We start from the raw sequence: 25,114 nt of genomic DNA on the forward strand, positions 1-25,114 counted from the left end.
TGAGTCAATGGATGAGTCAATGTCTTCAAATAACATGTAGCACTGGTATCTACTAGAGATGAGCAAACGTTTCAATAGTTCAGTTCAATTTGGCATAAAATTCGGGTTAGTCTAAATTGAACCATAAAAAAAACTTACTAAAACAGCTATACTATGGCAGCTACACTAGTGGGACTACTGGGACTCTTTACAGCAAAAACCGCCAACAAAAATGCATGAAAAACAGTGTCAGAAAAGCCTGCCAAATGCAATTAGAAAGCTGCATCTCTGCCCCTGCGTTTACACCCTCGTGCAGCTGTGTCTCTGCCCTGTGTTTTCGGGCCCTGCTTGAAAGTGAAACCATAGTAGAGAAAAGTATGACAACAGTTTTGCAGCGTGCAAATGGTCAAGATCGAAGTGCTTACTGGGATTACAGCCATCTATGAGTGCTTATCGGGGTGAGGATGAGGAGCCCTGGCATCCAACAGTGCTTCGTGGATGGCCTAAGAAAGATGAGGAGCCCTGGCGTCCACCTGTATTTTTGGGGTGGCCTGAGGAGAATCAGGAGCCCAGGCGTCCACAAGTCTTTATGGGGGGGTCTTTGGAGAAAGAGAATATGCTACCATGTCTCTTTCCACCACTACCTCGGAGTCCAGCTGAGATAAGAAGCCCGATCAACACAGTCCACCACCGTCCTACTGGGAGACCATATTGCTCATTGAAGCTTAAGTGACTTACCTCTAGAAGTCTCAGGGAGGCCATCAAGCTGTTAGCATTCAGCATTTCCAGAAGGTCCATCATGCTATGCAAATGCCGCAGTTGTAAGCATGCAGCAGTCCCATCAAGGCTGCCACCCTTTCCTGCATTAGCACGATTGTGTTATACTCCCCCCTTGACTTATCCTACATGGTTTGAACAGATGAAGGAGCAGGAGTGCACAGTAGAAAGAGTAAATGCCAGCTTACCGCCGTTCCTGTGGCCTCACTGCTCGGACTCCCACTTCAACCAGTGCGTCGTAGCATGATAAACAGGAAAAATGAGTCCAGCTCCCGGCCAGGATTGGATGAATCGAGCTTTATTAACACCCCAGCACCGTGCACACACTGCGGCAACCCCCCCAGAGAGAGGCCTACGGGTTTCGATTGCTAACCGCAATCTTAATCATGGCTACTGACCTCTTGGAATGGTCAAGACTTATAGTCTCAGGCTTCCAGCGCCGGCGGTACGGAGGTCACACCCCACTGCACACGTCAGCTGCAGGATACACCTGGGCTAATCAGTCAGGCCCTCACCGAGGTCAGATGGCTGTGTAATACTAATAACAACAGACGTGTAAAAACATACTACAGCGCAATATACAGACCCTGTACAATAATCATGAATTTATGAGTGACAGACATGTGTCTCTTGCTGTTGTCCAAACTGCTGTGGGCAAGGTCAGTGTTCACTGTGACAACCAGAATGCAGCTTTGTCGGACATAAACTAATGAGATCAATAGTGGAGCAGCATTTCTCGCCGCAAATTCATACCATGCGGTATGCAGGTATTGAGGCAAAACATCCAGAATGCCTCCCTGTCCCTGAGTAATGTTTGTACATCACCACCTCTGCTGGAGGCAAATACTTTTTCAATGGCAAAGATCCGGAATGGTTTGGTAGAGCTCTGATGTGCCTCAATGAAGTGGCGTGATGCCCCAGATAGCGTCCTACCTCCCGGCTGTTCTATATCATGTAGATGTTCGCAAGCCCGTATTTTTAGTTTTCTTGTGGTGCATCCAACATACATGATATGACAGTGTGTGCACAAGATGACGTACACAACATTGAAACTGTTGCAATTCATAAATGTCTTAATCCTGTATGATTTGTTCTTGGTGGAATCCTTATACTCTTTGCATGGTAATGCATGCAAGCATGTTTTGCAAGGATGATGGCCACATTTGAAGAAACCCACAGTGTTCAACCATGTATGTTTAACCTGCTCCCTCCTCCGTCCACTGCCAGGCACCGAGGAGGACAAAGTGTCCCCCAAAGTCTTTGCTCTTTTGGACACCACATCAATTCCATCAGACAGAATGTCATTCAGTGCCCCATCCTCTTGCAGTATGGGCAGATATTTGCGAGCGATCTTGGCAATGGCAGAAAATTGAGAGCTGAATTTAGTTATGAGTGTGGGTCTCCTGGCTTTTTTTGTTGCATCTGGATTCACACGCTGATTAATTAGGCTATTTCTATCTCTCGCATCCACTTTTTTACACGCCCTCTGTATCATCCAATTACTGTATCCCCTTTCGGAGAGTCTCTGGATACAGATGTTTTTTTCCAATAGAAAGCTGTTCTGTTGGTCACAATTTCTCTTCATACGTAAGAGTTCACCCACTGGAATGGACTTGATGGTATGTTGGGGGTGGTGACTGGTGGCGTGCAGTGTGGTGTTGCCTGAAATTGCTTTTCTGTGATTCTTCGTGTGTACTGTTTGTCCTACAGTGCCTTCTAATGTAAGGTCTAAGAATGTCATGGTCTTAAAATCTGAGTGTACAGTAAAATTAAGATTGAAAGGATTATTGTTAATTTATTGTATGAAGGTATTCAAGTCGGCCGTCTCTCCGCTCCATACGATGAGGAGGTCATCAATGTACCTCCCATACCATCGTATGGAGCGGAGAAAGGGATTGGACTCGGAGTATACATACTGGTGTTCCCAGAAGGACATGGTGAGATTGGCGAGTGAAGGTGAGTATTTAGCGCCCATGGAGACTCCACTAATTTGTAAATAATAACTGTTTTGACAAAGGAAAAAATTGTGTGTCATAAGGAACCATGTGACAGATTTTACAAAGGAAATGAAATCCTGGTCATAGTCACTGTGTGTCTGCAAATGAAATTCTAGGGCTTGCATGGCAATGGTGTGAGGTATGCAGGTGTACAGGGAGACAACATCTAAGCTCACCCATCTAAATTGGGATTCCCACTGGAAGTGTTGTAACGATGATAGTACATTCCTGGTATCCTTAAGATATCCTGGGGCAGTTTGTACTAAAGGCTGTAACACACCATCTAGCCAGGCACACAAGCGTTCACACAATGACTGGCGACCAGAGACAATGGGCCGCATAGCACGATTGTGTTATACTCCCCCCTTGACTTATCCTACATGGTTTGAACAGATGAAGGAGCAGGAGTGCGATATTAGGAGATGTGTTGAGCATCAGGAGCCAGCTAAAGCGTGTTCCGAATGGAGGAGAGCAAAAGTCTTTGGGAAAGACTATTGTTGCCAGGAGCCCTATGAAAAGCGACTTCCTCCTGGACTATATACATAACCTGGGACCCAGTGAGAAGGTGGAGTACACACCAATGAGAGGTCCACATGGATAGTGGGATGCAGGCATATTCCAGCTAGGCGTCTTGCCACCACCGTTGTCTGTCCCCAGAAAGTCGGAGGACAGACAAAGGTGGCATGTTTAGCATGTTAAAAACACCCTACTACAGTCATTGCTGCAACAACCTCTTAAAAAGGATTAAGGATTATTTTATGAGGAAACTCTAATGGACTTTATCTGCGCCCGCTGCCTCCAGAGGTACTCCAAAATTGAAAGACTTTTACCTGTTGTACTTGACATTCTAGTAAAGTCACTGTTGAACGATAATACCTAGTCTCCCTGTTGGCTCTTTTCTACTGCACCTCACTAACACCAAGGATGTCACTGGGAACACCTAACAGGGTGTACTGATACACAAATGAACAGGATAGAAGCCATTTCACAGTTTACTGTACAGGAGCTGACTTCTCCAATAAACTGTATTTTAGTGAAAAAAAAACTAAATTTTTGGAACGAGTCCAATTAACTCATCTTTAATATCTACCAATATGTGGTCAATGTATAGGGGAATATTGTCTGTGTATAGTATAGAATTTTGAAGAGGTTTTAAATACTAGCCTGTATGAACATCTTTGTTTATATAAACCCACACACATAAATATATTTGAGGGGAGATGGGTGCATATCTATAGTTCACCTTGGGCAGCAGACTTGATTTATCCCAGATTTTGCCTTAAATATTGGGTAGGAAGTTATTTCTGATAAAAAAAAATTCCTGATCTCAGAAATAGGCAATATTTGAGCATGACCACCATATGCAAATCTGTGTAGCTCTAAAGCCACAGCTTCTTTAGCAGGTAATAAAGTAACCTGGAAGGGTTAAGCTACTACCTCGTTTGTATATTCCTCACTAAAGGTCCATTTACACAGAAAGATTATCTATGATTATTTGAAGCCAAAGCCAGGAATGGATTTGAAAAGAGGAGAAATCTCAGTCTTTCCTTTATGACGTGATCTCTGTTCATAGTCTGTTTCTGGCTTTGGCTTCAAATCTTTGGCAGATGATCTGTTAGATTATCTTTCTGTGTAAATGGACCCTAAGTCAACATGATTAATATACCTGGCCTTTTCTTTTGAAACCAATGTAGCGCCACAGACAATTGTTTAAATGAAAAGAACATGCCGGCTCTCTCTTCCATTTATACATATATGACATTGGTATCAGAATTAGTGCGTAAATCACACACATAATAGAGACCTTTATGATAACCATTCCACGTGATGAGGTTCTAATGGAAATTAGTTTTGTTAATTTATTTATTTATTTATTTTTTTTTTTTTTGGGGGGGAATGTAATGATGTTAGGGGAGCACCCAGACCTATGTCCAAAGATTGTTTAATGTGTTTGACTTATAAAAGTCAACAATAGTGTGGAGGCTTGTTCTTGATCACATAATGTAATGAGACAAAAAAAACCCTTTAAGAATCAGAACATTGGGGAATATGTGTTCTCTTTTAGAAGGGCTGCTATTTCCCTGTCTTAAACACCTGAACGTAATCAGAGCTTGTTGCTATAGAAAGTAAGCACACAATGAAGACATAAATTATGATTACTAATAAAATGGGTGGAACTTGCCTGAAGGAGGGGTGCTCTTAAAAACTGCAATTAACACAGCTCGTGCTGAAAAGGTGTGTTTCGTGATGACAAGTTGTGTAGGCTTCATTACTCACCTTGAAGTAGCTGCCATTCTGTGTAATCATCCTCTTGTTGGCTCTGACAGTAGGGAAACCCACCTCAGAGGCACATCAAGGGCAGAGCTTTTGGAACATGTAGCTTCCGATTCATAACATTTTTGCCTAGAGCATCTTTTACTGTGGTAAATTATTGTGTATAACAGCAATAAATGGCTGTTACCTTGTCTTGGAAAAGATGCATTAGTAAACTTCATATGTAGAAAGGGAACAGCCTGGCATATCCAGGAAACAGTGTTATGCAATTAACGTAATAGAGGCATGTAATGTAGTTAGATTGATCTAAACAAGTTCATAGCAATGACTTGGCAATTTAGTTTGCTTTGGAAATTATAATTAAGAGGTAAATCTTACAGCTTTTCTACATATGTGAGTCATTGTTAAGCATGTTTTTCCCTACATTCAAGCCAACTTGCCCCTTTGTAGCGTGCATAGTATCAGCGTAGGGAGTGTGAATCAAACTGATTTGTTTTTTAGCAACGTAACTGCATGGAGATTTAGACAACACAAATTAAATGTTACCTAACCGGACAACTTCATGCCAAAAACCTAGCATTTCTACTCTGAAGGTGTGGAAGACTTCAGTAATTATTGTTATGATTAGTAATTATCAGCAATTAGTTTTATAGTTTCAAGTTTTATTCACATGCTACATCTGAATATGACTTTAAAATGTTTTGCTTGGTATACATTTGTATTGGGTCTAAAAGTAAAAAATAAAAAATCTAAAATATATATATTTTAAGAACAAAATGTTAGGAAAGCAAAGTAGGTACCTGTGTCCGGACTTGGCCACGTGGCTCGCTGCACTGCAAGAGCACGTGGCCCGCCCTCTGATAGCGCCAACGGTGTCCCTGACAACCAATGACTGGCCAGTCACTGGGTGAGCACCGACGGTGTCCTTAGTGATGAACGTCGCGGCCCGGGCAAATCTACTCCCCAGACAGTTGTCCCAGCTGCATACTGATTTATAATTGCTGACTGGCAAGTGCCACTGCCAGTCAGCTTTTGAGTACTGTGGGAGGTTGGGGATCCCTGCCCCAATTAGGACCGAGGGCCAAGACTTCAGCTCCCTTAAAGCTTATGTCTTCCTGTTCCTCCTTGCCTGCGATAGAGCCTAGTTTACTAGTGTGTCCTGATCTAGCGTTCCCTGCATTGTATACTTGGTATTCTGACTTATTGGCTTTTGGACTTTTGACTTCTCTGTTGGATCACGTTACTGCGCCAACCTCTTGTTGCTGACTCGGACCCCTGACCCTGATTTATTGTGTTGTGTCTGTCTTGTCTTTGTTCCGTGTTCACACTTATATAGGATTAGGGACCGTCGACCACTTGTCAGCTGCCATTAGGGCTGTTGAGGCAGAGACAGCGGGGCAGGTACCAGCATCAGGGCCACACCTGTTCTTTGTCATCCCGGACCCATATCAGTTTAAATATTTCACCTCTATTCAGTATACCATGAGACACTGTGTTTTTTTTTTAGTTTAGCCCTTGACTTTGATCACAGAGAGGTATGGAGACCTTTGGTGGATTAAAGTGTCACTGTTGTTACAACTTCCAAAATCTAAATCAACAGTAGATGTGCTATAAAGCACCTGGCTGCATTAAAAGGGGTTTTCAAAGAGCGGAAAGCGTCCTACTGCTTCTGCGCTCCACTTTCTCCCTCTGGCCATCTCTGGTGATACCTCCTGAGAAAAGAAGGGGCAGGAGCATGTTGCGGGCATAAGTAAGAGGGCTCCACCCTCAAAACGTCATACAGCATAAGGGAAGAAGTGACAGCCTCTACTCTTGTTGGCACCACCCAGCCTATATTGATTGTACTTACTACTCTGGAAAGTTGCAGATGACTCCAGAACCGTGAGTTAGAATGAGCCTGTCATATTGATGTTCAGTCATTGACCTTATATTGCAATGAAATTGCATAATATATGGTACTTGTTTTGACAGAACCTACCGTGGATTCCCTTGGGCAGAGCTGATAACTGGCCACCACCAATGCATTTTGCTTATTGAATGTTCACTGTCTTACTTTTCAGTTGTTGACTTCTGCTCTTTAGCTGATTTTTTTCCAATATAAAGATTATATTCATGTGCATTCAGTACATTCCTGAATGCTGCAAGTGACCAGGAATCCCTTCCTCTAATGCTGCACACCCCTGCCTAAGCTTGTGATTGACAGACTTTGTTCAGTGAGTTAATATGCAAATCAGATCCAAGTGCCCACAGTGCATTCCTGAATGCTGCAAGTGCAGCCAGCACATGTACTGTGCTCATGCCTGTAAGGGGGCCCTTACACAGAGAGATTTATCTGACAGATTTTGGAAGTTAAAGCCAGGAATGGATTTAAAAGGAGGATATTTCCCAGTCTTTCCTTTATGACCAGTTCTCTGTTTATAGTCTGTTCCTGGCTTTGGCTTCAATAATCTGTCAGATAAATCTCTCTGTGTAAAGGTACCCTTAGTCCACAGTACTCTCCCAGCAACTTCATAGATGCTCTGCACATGCACAGCATATAGTCAATAGATAAAGAAAGTATACCATCTTTACATTATATCATTTTAGTTATCAGGAAATAATAAAAAAAAAAAAAAAAAACATTTGGCCCTTAAAAGGTCCTAACATTAGGTAAGTATAATCTCAGACGAACAACAGCACATGACAAATTATTTTATTCTGGAATATTTAACAATATAAGTGGTTGGTCAAACTATGACCGATACCGTGTTGGTAAATGTCTACAGTATTATTTACATTCAGTGAATATTGTGGCAAGAAACACTGTATGACTACACTTCACAGGTGCAGAAGAATTTATTACAAAAAAATATATTGTGACAAACACAAATACAGACAAAGATATAAGAATATACAAGATTATCTATAATATCCCTGCCTATGCTATTATGGGAGCCCCCTGGTATGGGCGGTCCAAATTCCAGGTGCAGAGAAACTATCCCTGCACTCTAGCAGTTAGGCACATACAAAGATATACAATATGTGTTTCGAAATGCCAATCTAATATGCTTAATCGATAACAGTGGTAGATGGCATGTGGTATAATTAGCATACGTTAGTACAATGATATGCTATGGCAGAGACAGGAGTAAACAAATGATGCAATGCACTGAGTGGCATTTGTGGCTCTCGTTGCCTAGCCAGTCTATGCCTATACATATATGATTGAGTCAGACCTAGTTGTCATAAACAGACGTCACCCTTCTTCCAATGCGTTTCCCCCTGCTGTTACGGGTTAGGCGGTTCATCAGGAAAATGTGTGGGTCTCGTGTAGGGATATCTATATTGCTAGATACAGAGAGTATCTAGTCAGTAGAGCCTTGGAGCCCACGTGGATGGAGGGTATTCCAGAGACTTGTAACAGTGTAAATGTGATGAAGTACACTATAATCTCGGATGGAGGTATATGTCGGCGTCCGTGATATATGGATTGCCGGATGCCATAGGAGGCTCCCGACACGTGCTTCTTCATCATGGGACATGCACATCACGGCAAGCCAGACACCCCGGACGCCGACATCATAAACTTATCTGGGACATATACCCTCATATGCCACAAAGGCTCTAGATACTCTCTGTGAGGGACACCATCTCTATTTTAAGATATCTACTCTGACGATTAATCAAGCAATATAGATATCCCTACACGAGACCCACACATTTCCCTGATGAACCCGCCTAACCCGTAACAGCCGGGGGAAATGTGTTGGAAGAAGTGTGACGTCTTTTTATGACAACTAGGTCTGACTCAATCATATATGTATAGGCATAGACTGGCTAGGAAACGGGAGCCACAAATGCCACTCAGTGCATTGCATCATTTGTTTACTCCTGTCTCTGCCATAGCATATCATTGTACTAACGTATGCTAATTATACCACATGCCATCTACCACTGTTATCGATTAAGCATATTAGATTGTCATTTCGAAACACATATTGTATATCTTTGTATGTGCCTAACTGCTAGAGTGCAGGGATAGTTTCTCTGCACCTGGAATTTAGGGACGCCCATACCAGGGGGTTCCCATAATAGCATAGGCAGGGATATTGTAGATAATCTTGTATATTCTTATATCTTTGTCTGTATTTGTGTTTGTCACAATATATTTTTTTGTAATAAATTCTTCTGCACCTGTGAAGTGTAGTCATACAGTGTTTCTTGCCACAATATTCACTGAATGTAAATAATACTGTAGACATTTACCAACACGGTATCAGTCATAGTTTGACCAACCACTTATATTGTTAAATAATGCAGAATAAAATATTTTTTCATGTGTTGTTGTTCATCTGAGATTATACTTACCTAATGTTAGGTAGGTTAGGCCTTTTAAGGGCCAGATGTTTTTTTTTTTATTATTATTATTTCCTGATAACTAAAATCATATAATGTAAAGAGGGTATACTTTCTTTATCTATTGACTATATGCTGTGCATGTACAGAGCATCTATGAAGTTGCTGTTGAAGGAGGCGCAGATGGGGCAGATGCGACAAAAATATTTGCAACAATACCGTTTGCAAATATTTTTACACCAATTTGCCCATTTGCGCCTAAAAAAGGCATTTACACTTTTTCATACATTTCCCCTAATGTGCTATGAGAAATTAGTTCTCTCTTCCTTAGGTCCATATCTGACCTGATACAGATAAGATAAAGAAAAATTTCCTTTCTTAAATCGCAATGTCCTTGATGAATGGGTCAAGTAACAAATCCTTGAAGAGTATTGCCTCATAGACAATATTTTTCATCTGATTTCTGACATGCAGCCTTATGCTGCGTTCACACTACGTATATTTGAGTCAGTATACGTATATTTCAGTTAGTATATTTCAGTCAGTATTGCAACCAAAACCAGGAGTGGATTAAAAACACAGAAAGATCCTTGTCTTATGATAGATCTGCTTTAAAAGAGATATTCGGAGAGCAAGAAAGGTCCTTTTCTGCTCTCCGGTAGCTCCACTTCCCACCCTCGACTGTGCAAATAAATTCTGCAAGCAAGACTGGGCAGCAACATGTTGCGGGCAGTGACTAATAGTTGCCTGATGTTACCGATGTCGCAGTGACATTGGGCAGCTTTTCGACATTACGTTCCTGCCCCCCTCTCGTCTGTGGAAATTACTTGGACAGACGGGCAAAGGAGGGGAAAGTACAGTGGCCAGAGAGCAGAAAAGGTAGAACCTTTCCTGCCCTCCAGATATCCCCTTTAAACTCTTGCTGGCTGGTGAATTTCATTCACTTTATTACTTGGTTAAACGGCTTAGGTGGAATGTGAGGCTGGATTCACACGCTGTAAAATGTAAAAAAAAAAAACACCGGTAAATTAGGTTTAAGTCAGGAAAAATTAGAGACACATTGAGGCTATGTTCCCACAATGTCTTTTTTAGGTAAAAAAAAAAAAATGACATATTTTTTTTAGAATGATGGTCCTTAATAATGACCATGATCATTAATAATGGCTGTCAATATTATTAAAAAAAACAAACAAACAGTTTTTCACCTAAAAAGCTGATGTGGAAATATACCCTGAAAATCAGAAATGTCTTTTAAGTGTTGTAATGTGGGATTTGTTAACATACAGCTGAGTTCAGGAGACATTGGACTATTACTAAGTGAAAATTAAACGCTTGACTCTGCTTTCCAAGACTGTGATGGAAGGAAAGTGTTTTGTGTTTTGTTTCATATAATCCAAGTTGCTCGAACTGTAAAAACATAATTTCTGTGATTTTTGAGAAAATATCATTTAATTAAAAAAAACAAAAAAAACTATCTAATTGATGACAAGGACATATAAAATATATATATACATCAAATTTCTGTGAGCATTACAAACATTGTCAAAATGTACAAAATTTAAATAAGAGATAAAAATAGGATTCCAGGTAAAAGCATTAAACACATACAGTTCTGTGAAATATAGTCTCTTACAAGACTTTTTGATGACCTTCAAACCATGGTTTCTGGAGTGGAATGTGATGTACATTGAAATGAAAACAGGCAACTTCATCTGTGCTGGAGTCTCTTTCTTTGGAACAACAAAGCTTGCCATCAGGATCTCAAAGGTTGAACTTAAAAGTCTTCCTCAGGGCGATGCTCAAGTTTCACTGCAGCTTTGTGTAAGGTCCTCAGATCCGCTTCCTTTGCGTCCTCCTGCCCGGCTAAAATAAGATGCTATAACTTATCACCTGGTAGAACCTGAAAGCATAGAAAATATCTTCAAGGTACCTTTTCAGTTTAAATACAGAACCTCATTTTGGTCTTGGTGGGAGTAATCTTAACTTTTTATACTTAGTTTTTCACTGACAGTACTGTAATCAACCAGGAAAACCAGATTTGTGTCTGAGATAAGATACCACATTACGTCATCAGGACTTTTCATTGGTAACCCCTGTAAGGGCACAATCACATCAGTTATTCTTTATGATGGATCACTACTTGCACTGTGTATTTAATGGGGACCTGTCATTAATTTATTTAATTTGTTTCAGCCCTAAGGACAGCTTAAACTAGTGACAAAGTTGCTAATTACAATGATGTATTAATTATATATTTCAATGCAGCCATTCTCCTGACATACAGGACAACAGGCATGGTGACACCTGAGTGCCTATACACATTCCACAATAAAAACTCTTGAAAAACATACTTACAAAGCCAACATTGGTTTTAACTAAAAGATATCATTTATATGTAATTTGTTCTAAACAAGCAACATGTTTTCAAATGTCACAGTGATAATGTTGCTATAACAGCAATTTAATTGCAATGTGGGAACACATCCGTATAGTTATGTGTCAGACATAGGCCATTTTCACACTAACGATAAAAAAGAGAAAAGCGTCTGTTTTTTCTTTTTCAAAAGACTGCTAGGTCCACTTCAGATCAGAGAGTAAAGGGAAGGAGTACATGTTTTTTTTCATGCAAAGTGGCGTATCAAGCCATGGGCTAGGTCCACACAACTTTTTTTTCTGGCAAATCGACATTTTGAGGCTAAATAACGTCTATTATCTTAAAATAACAGCCGTCATTTTGAAATAATGGTCGTTTTTTTTACCTCAAAATGATGGATGTCGAAAAAGGTAACCGTAGAATGGCCAAAAAAATACATTGTGTGAACCTAGCCACTGACTGCACAGGAAACAGCAGTGCAGCTAAATTCTCTTGAATAAAGTTGAGCTGCAGTTCTCTGTACAGTGGGTGGACAGGAGAGCTGCTGTGCCAGAAAAACTAGAGAATCACTGGGTACTAACAATCAATCTTCCAACATCAGAAGATAATAACAAATCCAAAAAAAAACGCAAATGTTAGTTTAATCTTCTGAAGCCCAAGTATTAGTTTGTTAAAAGGTTTTCCTGTTTAAGGCATTCATGACACAACTTTTAGTGGCCTCAGAGATGGGACATTAATGGTATATTCCATGCATAGATGTATAAGCTAGCCTTTATGGTAAGACCTGTGTGAATAGCTACAAAAGAATAAATCACTCCATGACCTTTAAGACTGGTTATTTAGTTAACTTCAAGAACTGAATTTTGCTATGAGAAATAACTTTCACCCTGTAATATTCTTTTTTAGCTCTCCAAAATATTTAATGTGGCTAGATATACAGAAATACATCTAGAAATTACAATCTACCGATCTAATGCTTTATTAACACGTTCAAACCAATTAGAAGTCTTACTACCTATTATAATCTCCATCAAGTGAATGGATTTTATTATTAATTATTATAACTTCCATCAAATAAATGGATTTTATGCATGACAATAGCATCACATTTGATCAGGATGAAGCAAAGTTTTTGTACCTCACACAAAAGCTCGAAATATATCTGGTATATATATATATATAATATATTTGTGTAATTGATATAATATTCTTAAATGGAAAAAGTGCTTCTAGGGAAGAATAATTATTTAATACAGTATCTGATGGAACTTACCCAAATCATGGTATGCCTCTATATGTAATCATTGAGGGACATGAAGGTACAGTCCACACATGAGACCTACAGTACATAGTTCATTAGTTCTATTTTGAAACAGTTTAAAAACAGGCAATTTTTTTGCATATTTTTGACAATGAAGTCAATAAGTTGATGGATAAAAAAAAGGATGTATCAGATGACAGCTAATGTCATCCTTCACCTCTTTTAATAATATATTGTCCCACTGACTTCAAACAAACAAAAGATTATTAAAATAAAAACCCTCAAGTGATGTACTTTTGAGTCCATTTCCTTTTATGTGTTTTGATTTGGAATAGAGTTTGTATTTGTGGTTCCTAAATGCTGTGTGAGATGATTGACCACATACTGCCCATAAGAATCATATACTGCCCATTTATGATACTAAGTAATGTAACCTGCAGTCACCCCTCGAAAAAAAATCTTTCTGCTGTGTAAAGCCATTGCAGGCCCACTTTATGTCTTTTCCTTATATCTAATTCACTAAATAGAGCAATTATATATTGGACAATTTAAAAGAAGTCTGTTATTACATTATTTCAGAAAATGATTTCCAGCCTATTTTTGATGTCTGAATGTTATTTTATAAGGAGACGTAAATGAGCCAATCTTGACCAGCTGTGACTTCCATTCCTGGCATCCTTTCTTCACACTCCTCCAGTACTTTCTCCCTATTGCCCGATAAATTCAACTGTGACTTCTTTAGCTAGCAGATTCCCACTCTAAAAGTTTCATGGTATCTCAATTAGCACTGCAAATGGAGCAACATTTCTGTTAATTGTAGGATAAGCCAAAAGGCGTCAATCGTCCTATGAGTCCTTTGAAAACGGAAAGAATGTTCTAGTGTGTGACCACATCTTTCTTCCAGAGACTGATTATTTAAAATAAATGAATTTGTAAGATAAATTCTGCTGTTTTTAAAGGAACATCGAACACAAGAAATATAAATCCTAACACCACCTCTTTATGTCGTCTATGTTTCTTCTCCTTTATTTTACATTACAAATAAAATATTTAGAGAAATTGTCTTAAGCCACAGGAGCTCAGCCATAAGGCCCTATTCCACCAACAGATCTGACGACAGATTATCTGCCAAAGATTTGAAGCCAAACCCAGGAACAGACTATAAACAGAGAACAGGTCATAAAGGAAAGACTGGATTTCTCCTCTTTCAAATCCACTCCTGGGTTTGGCTTCAAATCTTTGGCAGATAATCTGTCGTCAGATCTGTTAGTGGAATAGGGCCTATACTCCCACCCCACCACAGTCCTGTGCCTAGTTGAAAGACAACAGCTGAAACTGGAACCTCCCCCTCTGTGCTGTCGGCAATATGACAAAAAGACTGTTAAACACCTTGGTTAAGCCCCTCCACTTAGCTGATCCCCAGCCATGTAACTAGAACACATCAGCAGGAAATTAAAACCTATGTCCACTGTAGGATTTTTATCAAGACTGTAGAATATTTAGTATTTTGTAAACACTATGGGCACGTTAAATGGATATTCCCATCTCAACTAATATAACTAAACTTATATGGCTAGTCAAGTGAAAAAAATTTGCAAATACATTCATTTAGCAAACTTGACCATTGCAAGGTCATTGTCTAGGTTTTGGACCACCATTATGCACTAAAAGTAGTGGTCTGGATGGAGCCTTGATCCTGCTGGGCACGACTGGGATCAGGGTCAACACAAGGAATTGTCCACTGGCAATTCCTTGTTCCAAAGCTGATCTCCAAAAGACTGAGCAGCCGGACCAGGGATCCAGGAGAGACAGCGGGGAGCGAGAAAGGTAGCTTAGCACCTGCCTGAACAGAAATCTGTCAAAAATGTTATTTGATTATTTTACCAAATGTATTAGTGCCTACTCTGCAATTCTAGCTATTTATTGTTATCCAATAATTCTTATGAAGGCAGTATCGTCTTCATTCCATTGTTTGAAATCACTACTGTGCTGCGATACTATCCAGCACACAATAGACCAGATGATATTTTTCCTTTTTACGATTTCCTTTCATTTCTTTCCCAGACCCATCCTGTCTTTACCATCTGTGTCTCTGAATACTTCAAACTGTTGTCGTCTTTTTCCTATGTTCCTCTCTCTCTCCTAACAGTCAGTTCATTTAGCAGTGAATTTCCGGGTAGCTTTAAACAAGTGTGACATGGTAAGTAAGTTAGCCATGTGAAATAAGACATGCCATTAATCACAGGAAATAATTGTCCTTGGAGTCCTCTGAAAAGTATCAAGTATTCCAAAATAATGTTCTAATGTTCAGAGAGTTTCACACTAGAAAACACAGAAAACATATGAGCGTGTTTCTTAATGACAAGTAGGGTCTGGGACTACCTTCCTTCTATAGCAACTGTCATCTGTAGCTAGACTTTTTCAGACAAGCTTGTTTTAAAAGTACAGGTTCAGTGAACTCTGAAACAATATTTAATATGGCATCACTAGAGACATATAAACACATTAGAGATTGAGCAGGGAAAGGCTTGTAAAATGGTGTATACATTTTTAGTTTCAACCAAGTGCATAAAAAAAGCACATTTCACGGAGGGAGAAGTAGTAATCAGATGGTAGGAAGTATGCATGTAGAGAGGTTAGCACTGTATTATTCCTGTCAGTCAAATGCAGGACTAGATGATAATCCCCATCCTCTGGGTTATTGTCACATTTCTCAAATATTTTATACTTTATATATCATATAAAAGGAATGCCAATGTGCTTTATTTTATTATTACAAACTCTACAAACTCCTAAAAGATCTCACTGTAGAGTGAGTGTCTTAGGCTACGTTCACACGTAGCAAAATTGGCGGATTTCCGTGGTGGAATTCTTTTTCAGCGCCAAGAGAGGAGGCGCACAAGCCTCCCATAGACTGTCATTATGACAGGGAGGCTGGCGGAGAATTATGCAGCGGAATTCCGCCACTTTTGCTATGTGTGAACGTAGCCTTATACTAGAACAGAAAACAGCTCTAAGTGTAAGTGGAAAGAATTTGAGGTGGTTAGTAGAGTTATTTTATTTTTGGGCAATAACATAATAACAATCTTATCCTCTTATTAAACTACTTTTGAAGGGGTTGGCCACTTTCTCCATAGACATATACAGGCCCAGTGGAGGACACAGAGGGAGAAGCCTGGTTCTTCCATGCTCTGCCATCTTATGGACAGAATGACCATTCAGCTTACAGAGCATGGCAGCCCAGCCTGGTGAAGGGGAGTCTGATTTTAGTTCTATGAGGTACACAGGGAGCTGCTGTCAGTATATACAGTGAGTACACTTACTAATACTGTACATTGAACTATTTTATAATGAGGTGGCCAACCCCTTTAAGCATAAAGGAAGTAAAATATAAAAGTGGTGTAGCTTTTGTTATATCTCTGTTGCCTTTGTATGACTTCAGAATTCTATCTAAGGCCCTGTTCACATCTAGTTCTGGCCTCCTAGGCTGCAACCTATCGCACTGTAAAAGCATACAGGGGACTTGCATTCTCCCAGAGGGAAGCCCCGGGGAAGCTCTGATGATGTAATTTACTGTTTATGGACAGATACTATATATGGATACTCCATATATGGTAACTATCTATATAGGATCACTTTCATAATTTTCCTACAGTATACACATACCTCCCAACTTTTTGGACGCCAAAGAGGGAACCTTACGGTTCACACCAGGAAAATTTAACAGACATTTCTCTACTTTTTAATTCAAAGATGCAATCACACATAGAGGATCTGTTGCAGATTGATGAAGCAGATCTGTATGTGTGACTGCATACATTGATCCCATTCACACATCAGTAACTCAATCTGTATATGCGTGTTTCGGTATCGGTCCGCATTTGCAGGGACACACTGTCATATAGGACATGGATGCACAGTGGCAGCATTGTTTTTTGGAAAAATGGTTCATGTCCCCAAATTGGATCGGTAACACCTACAGATGTGTGTATCGGCCCTACGAACTGCATGTGTGAAATGATGTGTGACAGGGGCCATAATGTAACATAATTCACTAGGATGTTACAATTTTTAGGATCCATTTGTTCATCACATGATGGAATAATATGCAAGTTTAGGTCTATTATACAGTAAGAAACCAGACACTTTCTAGAGCTACATAGAAGGTTTATTAACACCTGTAATTTCTAGGTCAAAAAAGAGGGACATGTAATGGGCAAAGAGGGACAGAGGGACATGGGTCAAAAGTAGGGACTCTCCCTCCAAAAGAGGGACACTTGGGAGGTATGTATACAGCCTTTCTCTCTTCCTCCAGAGCTGTGGTATGGCAAACAGCCACCCAACACAGATTTATTACCATTATTGTGTGTCAGATGGCTGTCTGCAGCACCACTGGATGTAGAGAAAGAAGTTTCCTGCATTTCTGTATTCAAGCTGTGAATAATGTCCACAAAGGGACAGTGACACCATCCATAAATGATCCAAAGTTCCGTTGTCAGGCTTGCTTTTGAAGGCATTACTTGCCCTGAATAATACGAAACTGATGAAGAGGCTGTGCCTTGAAACGCATAATTCTTGTACTAAAACTTTGATTTTACATCAAGTACTACTACTCCCATCATTCAAGGAGTGACAACCACCTGATGCCATCAGCGCCACCAAAGTCCCGGACCTTCTTGCATGGTTGTACCTTCCAGCCAGCAAAACCTTCTTCTGATTCTCTACCGGGATCCCCTGGCCCGCGGACTGGATGCAAGAGGCTATATATTTGATTATGCGATCGGCGATGGGCTGGCAGCACGACCACCCAAGGTGAGCGGCTCTGAAGCCACCATTCTATTTTGAATTTCGCGTTTGCAGTAACACACTATGTGCGCCCCTGGTGTTTTCTTATCTTTCCAGCTTAGCTTTTGTGCCACACTTTAGTACACCTCACTGCTTCTTCCTCCTCCCTCTTCTTCATAAATAATTAGTGCTGTCCGGCCTCCTGCTCTCTCAGCTGTCAGACAGTGTCTCTGATTGCATATCAGTCTTCTGTAGGCAGTTTATGTCTGAAAGAAACAATCAGATATAGTTGAATCTCATAAATGTGTTGGAGCTGTGGTTTAGGGGTAAATCACCTGTCTAGAGACCACCAGACCATTTTTTAAAGTGCAAAGAATTCCCAATTCCCAATTTTTTTTAATACAATGATGCAAAAAATAAAAAATATTTTTCCATGACATATATATATATATATATATATATATATATATATATATATATATATATTATTAATTTGGACCTGATTTGGATTTCTTTGCACATTTAAACAATTATGAAAAAAAAAAACAGAATTATATTTTACTTCCATCAGGGAATTTGAACCAAAGAAAGAACTGCTGGTGGGCTCCTGACATGTGATTTACCCCTAGATTCCAGCTGCAACACAGGTTAGGTGATTCAACTATATCTGATTGCAGATTAGTGACAGCTGAGTGAGCAGGAGGCTTGTTCATGAAGTAAAGGGAGGAGGAAGCAGTGGTGAGGTGTGCCAGAGTGAGGCACAAACGGTGAGCCACAACTCCTCATTGACTCTTCATTACAATAGGAGACGCAAGATTGTACATAATCCACTCCAAAGACAAATTAACAAAAGGTACCATGCTCACTAGGGGGCTTCCAACTACAGCACACTGTCAGCACCAGTGGTAGGGTCTGGATGCTGACATTTTCCATTTAAAGGGAAACTATCAGAACCCAGGTTAGGCTGGGTTCACATTGCATTTTTGCTGTCCAATTAATGGAAAAAACGGATGAAAAAACTGATGAATTTGTGTGCATCCGTTTGGATCCGCTTTTCCATTGACTTCCATCATTAAAAAAAGGATCAAAACGCTTCCATTTTTAAAGCATACATTAAAAAAGTGGTCGACCGTTGTTTTGTGTACGCTAAAAAATAGATATATTTTTTTTTAGAATGAAAGTTAATGGAAAAACGGATTCAAAAGAGATGTACACAAATTCATCAATTTTTTCATCTGTTTTTTTTTTCTTATTAAACAGATATGTTAAACTTACAGCAAAAATGCAGTTTGAACCCAGCCTTAGAAGTATCTAACCTGCTTATATGTCCCTATAGGGGACAAGCAGCTGAGGATGAAGGCAAGTTTCTTACCTACCTCCTCTGCGCCGTTTCCATGATAAGCCATATTCAATCTGTCATTTTGGCAGACTGGGGGCAGGACTGACCCCAATCCGACCCTGGCCAGCCCACCCCTCTTAATGAATATTAGCAAAGAAACGCTCCCCAAAACAACATATTAGTATATGAAGTAAAGTCTTAGTATCGCAAAAACTGCACCTAGGATGAATGTTAGAATCCTACCTTCATCCTCGGCACCCATGTGCACTATAGGGAGCTATCAGCAGCTTAGATATTTCTAACCTGCTGATAGTTTCCCTTTAACTTTTAATTGTGCACATTAAGATGCAGAATCTGAAGTGAGTGGCTCCGATGAGCCTGGAGATTCATCCAGCTTTGTATCTAATATTTATTGGTGATTTCCTATTAGGACTAACCATCACCTTGCTATATGAGTTGTATATATGTGCATTGTTCCTTATTTAAATAATGGTTGTTTGTATGTTTTGGCCTCAGATAATTTCTGCTATTCCCAGCATTCCTAACAAACCCATATTGTGGGGGCAAACACGTTGAGTTCCCTTTTTCTTTGTTACTCATCTGTTTTCCGGTTTGTGCCTGGGATATTTGGAGATATTGGTCACTTGATGTTTAGGTAACTGATTGACACTACTACAGTGTACATCTATTGATAGTTTGGCTTCTCATTGTTTCCAAGATATGCACTTTTGAACTACGCTTTTTTTTATTTGTAAGCAATTAAAGGTTAAGTTTTAGTGACATGCAGCAGCAATAGGAAATTGTCATTATATTAATATTGCCTCAGCCGGGAGTCAAAATATCAATCATGCCAGTTGGTTTAGGGACCACCCTGATGACTTGTAGTTTAGGCAGCATGAAAGTGATGACAGGTTCCCTTTGCTTTTATTTAATCCACAACCTCTCCATTCCCTTGCCCGAATATCATGGGCATGCATCTTTTATTTTTTATCATGTTTATTTTTATTTATATTAACTAGCTGGAAGATCTGTTCTGTTTGCACATTATATTACACTTCCATATGGAATGTTGGATTTAGTGTTTGGAATGTAAAGTAGATTAGTTTTCATGTCTCATCCCATTACATGTACTTTTTCAGTTTGGGACAGGAACGGCATGTCTTGTGACACATTACTGATATCTTTGTTGTTTTATATAATTATTGATTATTGTCAGTTTTTTATACATTAGTTGTATTACCTGTGCTTCTGATAAATTCTGGATATTAGTCTGGTTCCAAAGCAATTGGCATATTACAATTCCAGTAATGGAAAATTGGGATGTTGTTACTTTACATTCCTTAGCAAACTATGTTTTCTTACTGGCTTCGTGGGATGGCACCTTTAACCACTGAGAAGGACATTATATAAATAAGAGTGATTGTGTAACTGCTTAACATCCTAGTAACTCAACTCTTTATGGTCTTATAAAAGCATGTATATTATGGGGTATTCATCTCAGAGAAGGCCTCGTAGGTTTATAGGCAGCAATTAGGGCATGGTATGTATCAGAAATCCGAAAGCAAAATATACAAGACATTTTTAAAAGGTGAAATAGCTCTCCCACAACCATAAACGGCACTTCTCACCAGCAATAACTGAGTGAATTTGGCATAACATCAGGTTCCCACAGCAACAAACATAGGTACATGCATTGGCTTTCTAAATATGACATTTTATTTCACGTCATAAAAGTATATAGACTTTTAGGTTTTATTCAGAGTAAGCATGTCCCAAAGCAGTCACAAAAGCATTGCATTTCACAATACTATCCCATTACGACCAAACTCATTTAAAAATAAGTTTGAAATGATCACTATGTAACACTTTGATAGGTAGTAGAGAATTCAATCTTAAAATTTTATAAAATGCCAAATGAATGTTAGTTATGTATGTGATTGACATGTAATGTCATTCTTATAACATGAAAAATGAAAACATATATAAAAACAAAATATGTGAACCTCCCATCTCAGTTTTGAATTCATACTACAGAAGCAGACCATATTGTTGACATGGAGAACACAGAAAGGGGGTGGGTCTGTACCTCAGGTGGTTCCTCCCTAATTTACATTAAAGCACACTCACCCCCAGTATTCTTGCATTGTCATCTTTCTCACCTGAGCCATACATTTTACTACTCCATCTGGGTTTCATGTGATCTCCAGTTTGACCACCAGAGAATTAGATGCTCTAATTTGTAGACAGAAAGTCAGCCTATCCTGTATTACTGACTCTTTGTTAAGTACATGATTACATAACCACCCCAATCACATCCCTCCCAGTACTCGTACTTCTCTCCTGCCCTCATTAGTCCAACTCTCCTTGTTTAACTGCATGGGAGACGTTTACTAAGGCTGTGCAACTGGCGTACGCCAAGGAGAAGGCACAAATTTGCTCCTTCTCCCTGGCATATGCCTGCTGTATTGCCCGATAGGCGGGTGAGGGGGGGCATCAAGGCGAAGAGGATGAGTGGCCTCCTCTCTCTCCTGATTTATCATAATATTACGCCTCCTCGCAGATCCCTTCCCTGTCCTGGGAAAAAGGGTGCAGCAGCTAATTTAAGACTGACATACTCGTACATCAGTCTTCATTAATGTCCCCCCATGTCATCTTCTTATATTTGCCCTAAGAGCATGGCGTGTAGTGATTTAATAGGTTGGTCCATACATTGATCAGCTGCAAGTTGATACAACCTGGTAACATTATGTGTTGTAAGCAGATTCTTAAGTGTCTCCTGTGTGATTCAACCTGACACATGCTGTGCCCTCAGCTGAATATTTATGCCACTGTGTCCCTCCACTTAACGATGCCACTGTCCCCCAAATAAAATGTGTCCCTCCTCCCTCATGAACTGGAATCAAGATGACAGACAACCCATGCAAGTCACATGAAATAAATTAGGAGGTATAAAGAAAAGACATCCTGGGATGCTTCTTATAAGTTTTGCCCTGTTAGGACCAGTTGACACTGAGTAAATTTGTTGCAATTCCCACCTGCCTCAGTGTCAAATGGAGACTCTTTGGGACATGTCAATTCTTTGAGCAGAGAGCGGAGGCGTGTGAGCCCTCCCATAGAGACACCATTTAACCAGGGCTGTCTTACCTATTGGGCATGGTAGACGGCTGCCCGGGGGCCCTTGCGTCCTAGGGGGCCCCTTCCCGCTGTGACATATTCCCTGTCCCCGGTCCCCAAGCAAGCTCCCATGTAGGTATTGTGCCTGTGCTGCCGCCAGCTGCTCCTCCCTCCCCCCGGCCGACGTGACATCTTCCTTGTCGATTCCATTGTCAATTCGCACACCTGCCCAGGGGCCCATAATGCTGTTAAGACTGCCCTGCATTTAACACTAAGGCAGGTGGGATTCCGCAGTGGAGAGCTGTTGGGCAGATAGTGTGAACTCACCCTTATGACCAAAAAGTTTTATATTAAAGCTGGCCTGTTGATCAGTCAATAAGGAGTAGTTGGAGGAAACCCAGGATGGACATACATTTTGCCATTCTTGCATCTTACACATTCAAATGAATAATACCCTAATGTGACATTTAGATTACCTCTTTAACATTTGCCCCCGCTTTAGAAGCTTAAAGGGGTGGTGTCACAAAGAAAACACAAAGAGTGATGCATTATGGTAACTAAACATATTCCAAATTTACAAGCATGTCTTAAAATGTATCATTTGAGATTTAAAGACTCACTAACCCCCCCCCATGTGCTGCTTAGTTTCATAACCTGTTGCCCTTGGTAACACACCTTTCTTGAGATGCTCATGCTCAGTTGAAGCCCAGTCACATGAACTGATTAGCACTTGCAGTTGGTTTTTACTTCACATGCAGCAAGAGGGACCGTGGGAAAGTGTCTGCACTGTTGGCAACAGCAGGGTCACAGTTCAGAGAGGAAATAAATATATATATATATATATATATATATATATATATATATATATACATTAGTGCACATCTGATTTGACCTTCTTTGCAAGATATTGTCATGCACTAAGACAGGCATGGACTCTCGGGACAGGGATATAATATTACCGCTTTATAAAGCTTTGGTGCGGCCTCATCTGGAGTATGCTGTCCAGTTTTGGAATCCGATTCATAGAAAGGATGTTCTAGAGCTGGAGAGGGTACAAAGACGGGCAACTAAACTAATAAGGGGAATGGAGCATCTTAGTTACGAGGAGAGATTAAAAGAATTATATTTGTTTAGTCTGGAGAGAAGAGTTTAAAGGGGAGATATGATTATTTTATTTAAATATATAAATGGCCACTACAAGAAATATGGGATGCCCCCCCCCTTTCAAAGAAAAAAAAAAGACAAGGGGGAACTGTCTCTGCCTAGAGAAAAAAAGGTTCAATCTCTAGAGGTGACAAGCCTTTTTTAGGGTCCATTCACACATACAGGATCCTCAGCAGATCTGCAGCAGATTTGATGGTGCAGATTTGATACTGTGCTCAGTTATTTAGATCAAATCTGCTGCGGATCTGTTGCGATCTGCTGTGGGTCCACTGCAGATCCACAACATAAAATCCGCTGGGATACGGTTAATGTGAAGCTACCCTTACCCAGAATCTGGTCACAGCAAAAACAGTGACTCTACCAATCATCCATGCCCCTTCTCTTCATCCATACCCTCCTTGGTTGAACTTGATGGACATGTGTCTTTTTTCAACCATACTAATTATGTAACTATTTAACCCTCGGCTCTACCTCATTCATAATATGACATAGCTATTCTCTAAAGTTACTGTTTTCATAATTCCATTATTCAGAATAAAAGGGCTGTAAAAATATTTTTACAAAAAGACAAAAGAAGTAAATGTTTTAGTTAGTATCTTTTATATATTGCTGTTGCAGCACTTCGGTTTTTACTGACCGTAATGGTTCACAGACATTGGAATGTACTATAATTTTAAAAAGCCACAATGTCTTTATGTTCAGAACATTCTGCTTTTTAAAATCGTTGGGCAGATCTTGTTCCATTTTTGACCTGTCCAGCAACTATTTGATTTCACATTTCACATTTAGTTGGGCTAAATTTCCACACTGCATGCGATTTACTACAGGAAACAGTAATTAATCACTCTATGGAGAATATTAAAGCTATTATTTAGAAAGGGATAAGACTTCAAGTTGAATTGTATGTGGAGATAATGTTATTACCCATTTACAAGCAGAAATCTGGTTAATATCTATTAGGTAACACTGTGGTTTACCAGCGATAATTTCTATAAACTTGGCCTAACAAAGAATAACGTGTCACTGTCATCATAGAAAACTTCTGACATGTCATAGACATGTTCAGACCCATACTGATCGGAAGAAAAGCGGAGAGAAGATCGAGGAGATGTCTTGTTGACAAGTTTTCTATGATGACAGTGAAACTTTAAAGTATCGTACATGAAACATTTCCATGAGCAAACAAAAACCGTCTTATAGACAACAAGGTAAACTTTTTATACAAGATTCATGCTTGCAATATAAAACAAACATTGTTTTAGACACTAATAATGCAACTGGATAAGTTAAAAAAAAGACTATGCAGTAGTCTTATTCTTATGAAATATCAGAAAATGGTCCCTATAACCACCCACGCAAGCATACCAGGAAGATTAACTTGTTACCTCAACACAAACAAGGTGTAGTTTGTAAGCTACTTTGTACCCCATATTTAATTCTTGCTATAATCTCGAAGCCCCGAAGTACCTATCATTAATAAACACTTTTGATAAGACAGAGACATATCAAAGTTTTGATTGGTTGAGGTCTGAGTGTTCAAGCTGCAACCAATAGGAAAATAAGCCGGAAGAAGTAGATGCTTAGTGCATTTACTCCTAACTCATGTGACCAAGTTGGACTTTCAATGCAAGTCTATGGGGCCTTCTGGGTCTAAGACAAAGAGCAGGGAGAGGAATGCACAGCATCAGTTGTCTCCTCACTGATCGGTCAGGGTT

The 25,114-nt window shown here is 39.8% G+C and overlaps 1 protein-coding gene across 3 annotated transcripts in view; it reads right to left on the reverse strand.

Moving 5' to 3' along the window:
* Nucleotides 1–10,891: 10,891 nt before the first annotated feature.
* CRLF1 (cytokine receptor like factor 1) overlaps nucleotides 10,892–25,114 on the reverse strand; it is an 88,764-nt gene continuing 74,541 nt past the window's right edge. For 2 of the 3 annotated variants that reach the window (XM_069964501.1, XM_069964502.1), the window contains exon 8: nucleotides 11,150–11,262. In XM_069964501.1, the coding sequence (XP_069820602.1) occupies nucleotides 11,239–11,262 (24 nt within the window). In that variant the 3' untranslated portion in view covers nucleotides 11,150–11,238. Of the gene's footprint in view, nucleotides 11,263–25,114 lie in introns of all 3 variants that reach the window. The other variant, XM_069964500.1, reaches the window with a different exon arrangement.

This window comes from Dendropsophus ebraccatus, chromosome 3 (genome assembly GCF_027789765.1).
Source record: "Dendropsophus ebraccatus isolate aDenEbr1 chromosome 3, aDenEbr1.pat, whole genome shotgun sequence".
Classification (NCBI taxonomy): Eukaryota; Metazoa; Chordata; class Amphibia; order Anura; family Hylidae; genus Dendropsophus; species Dendropsophus ebraccatus.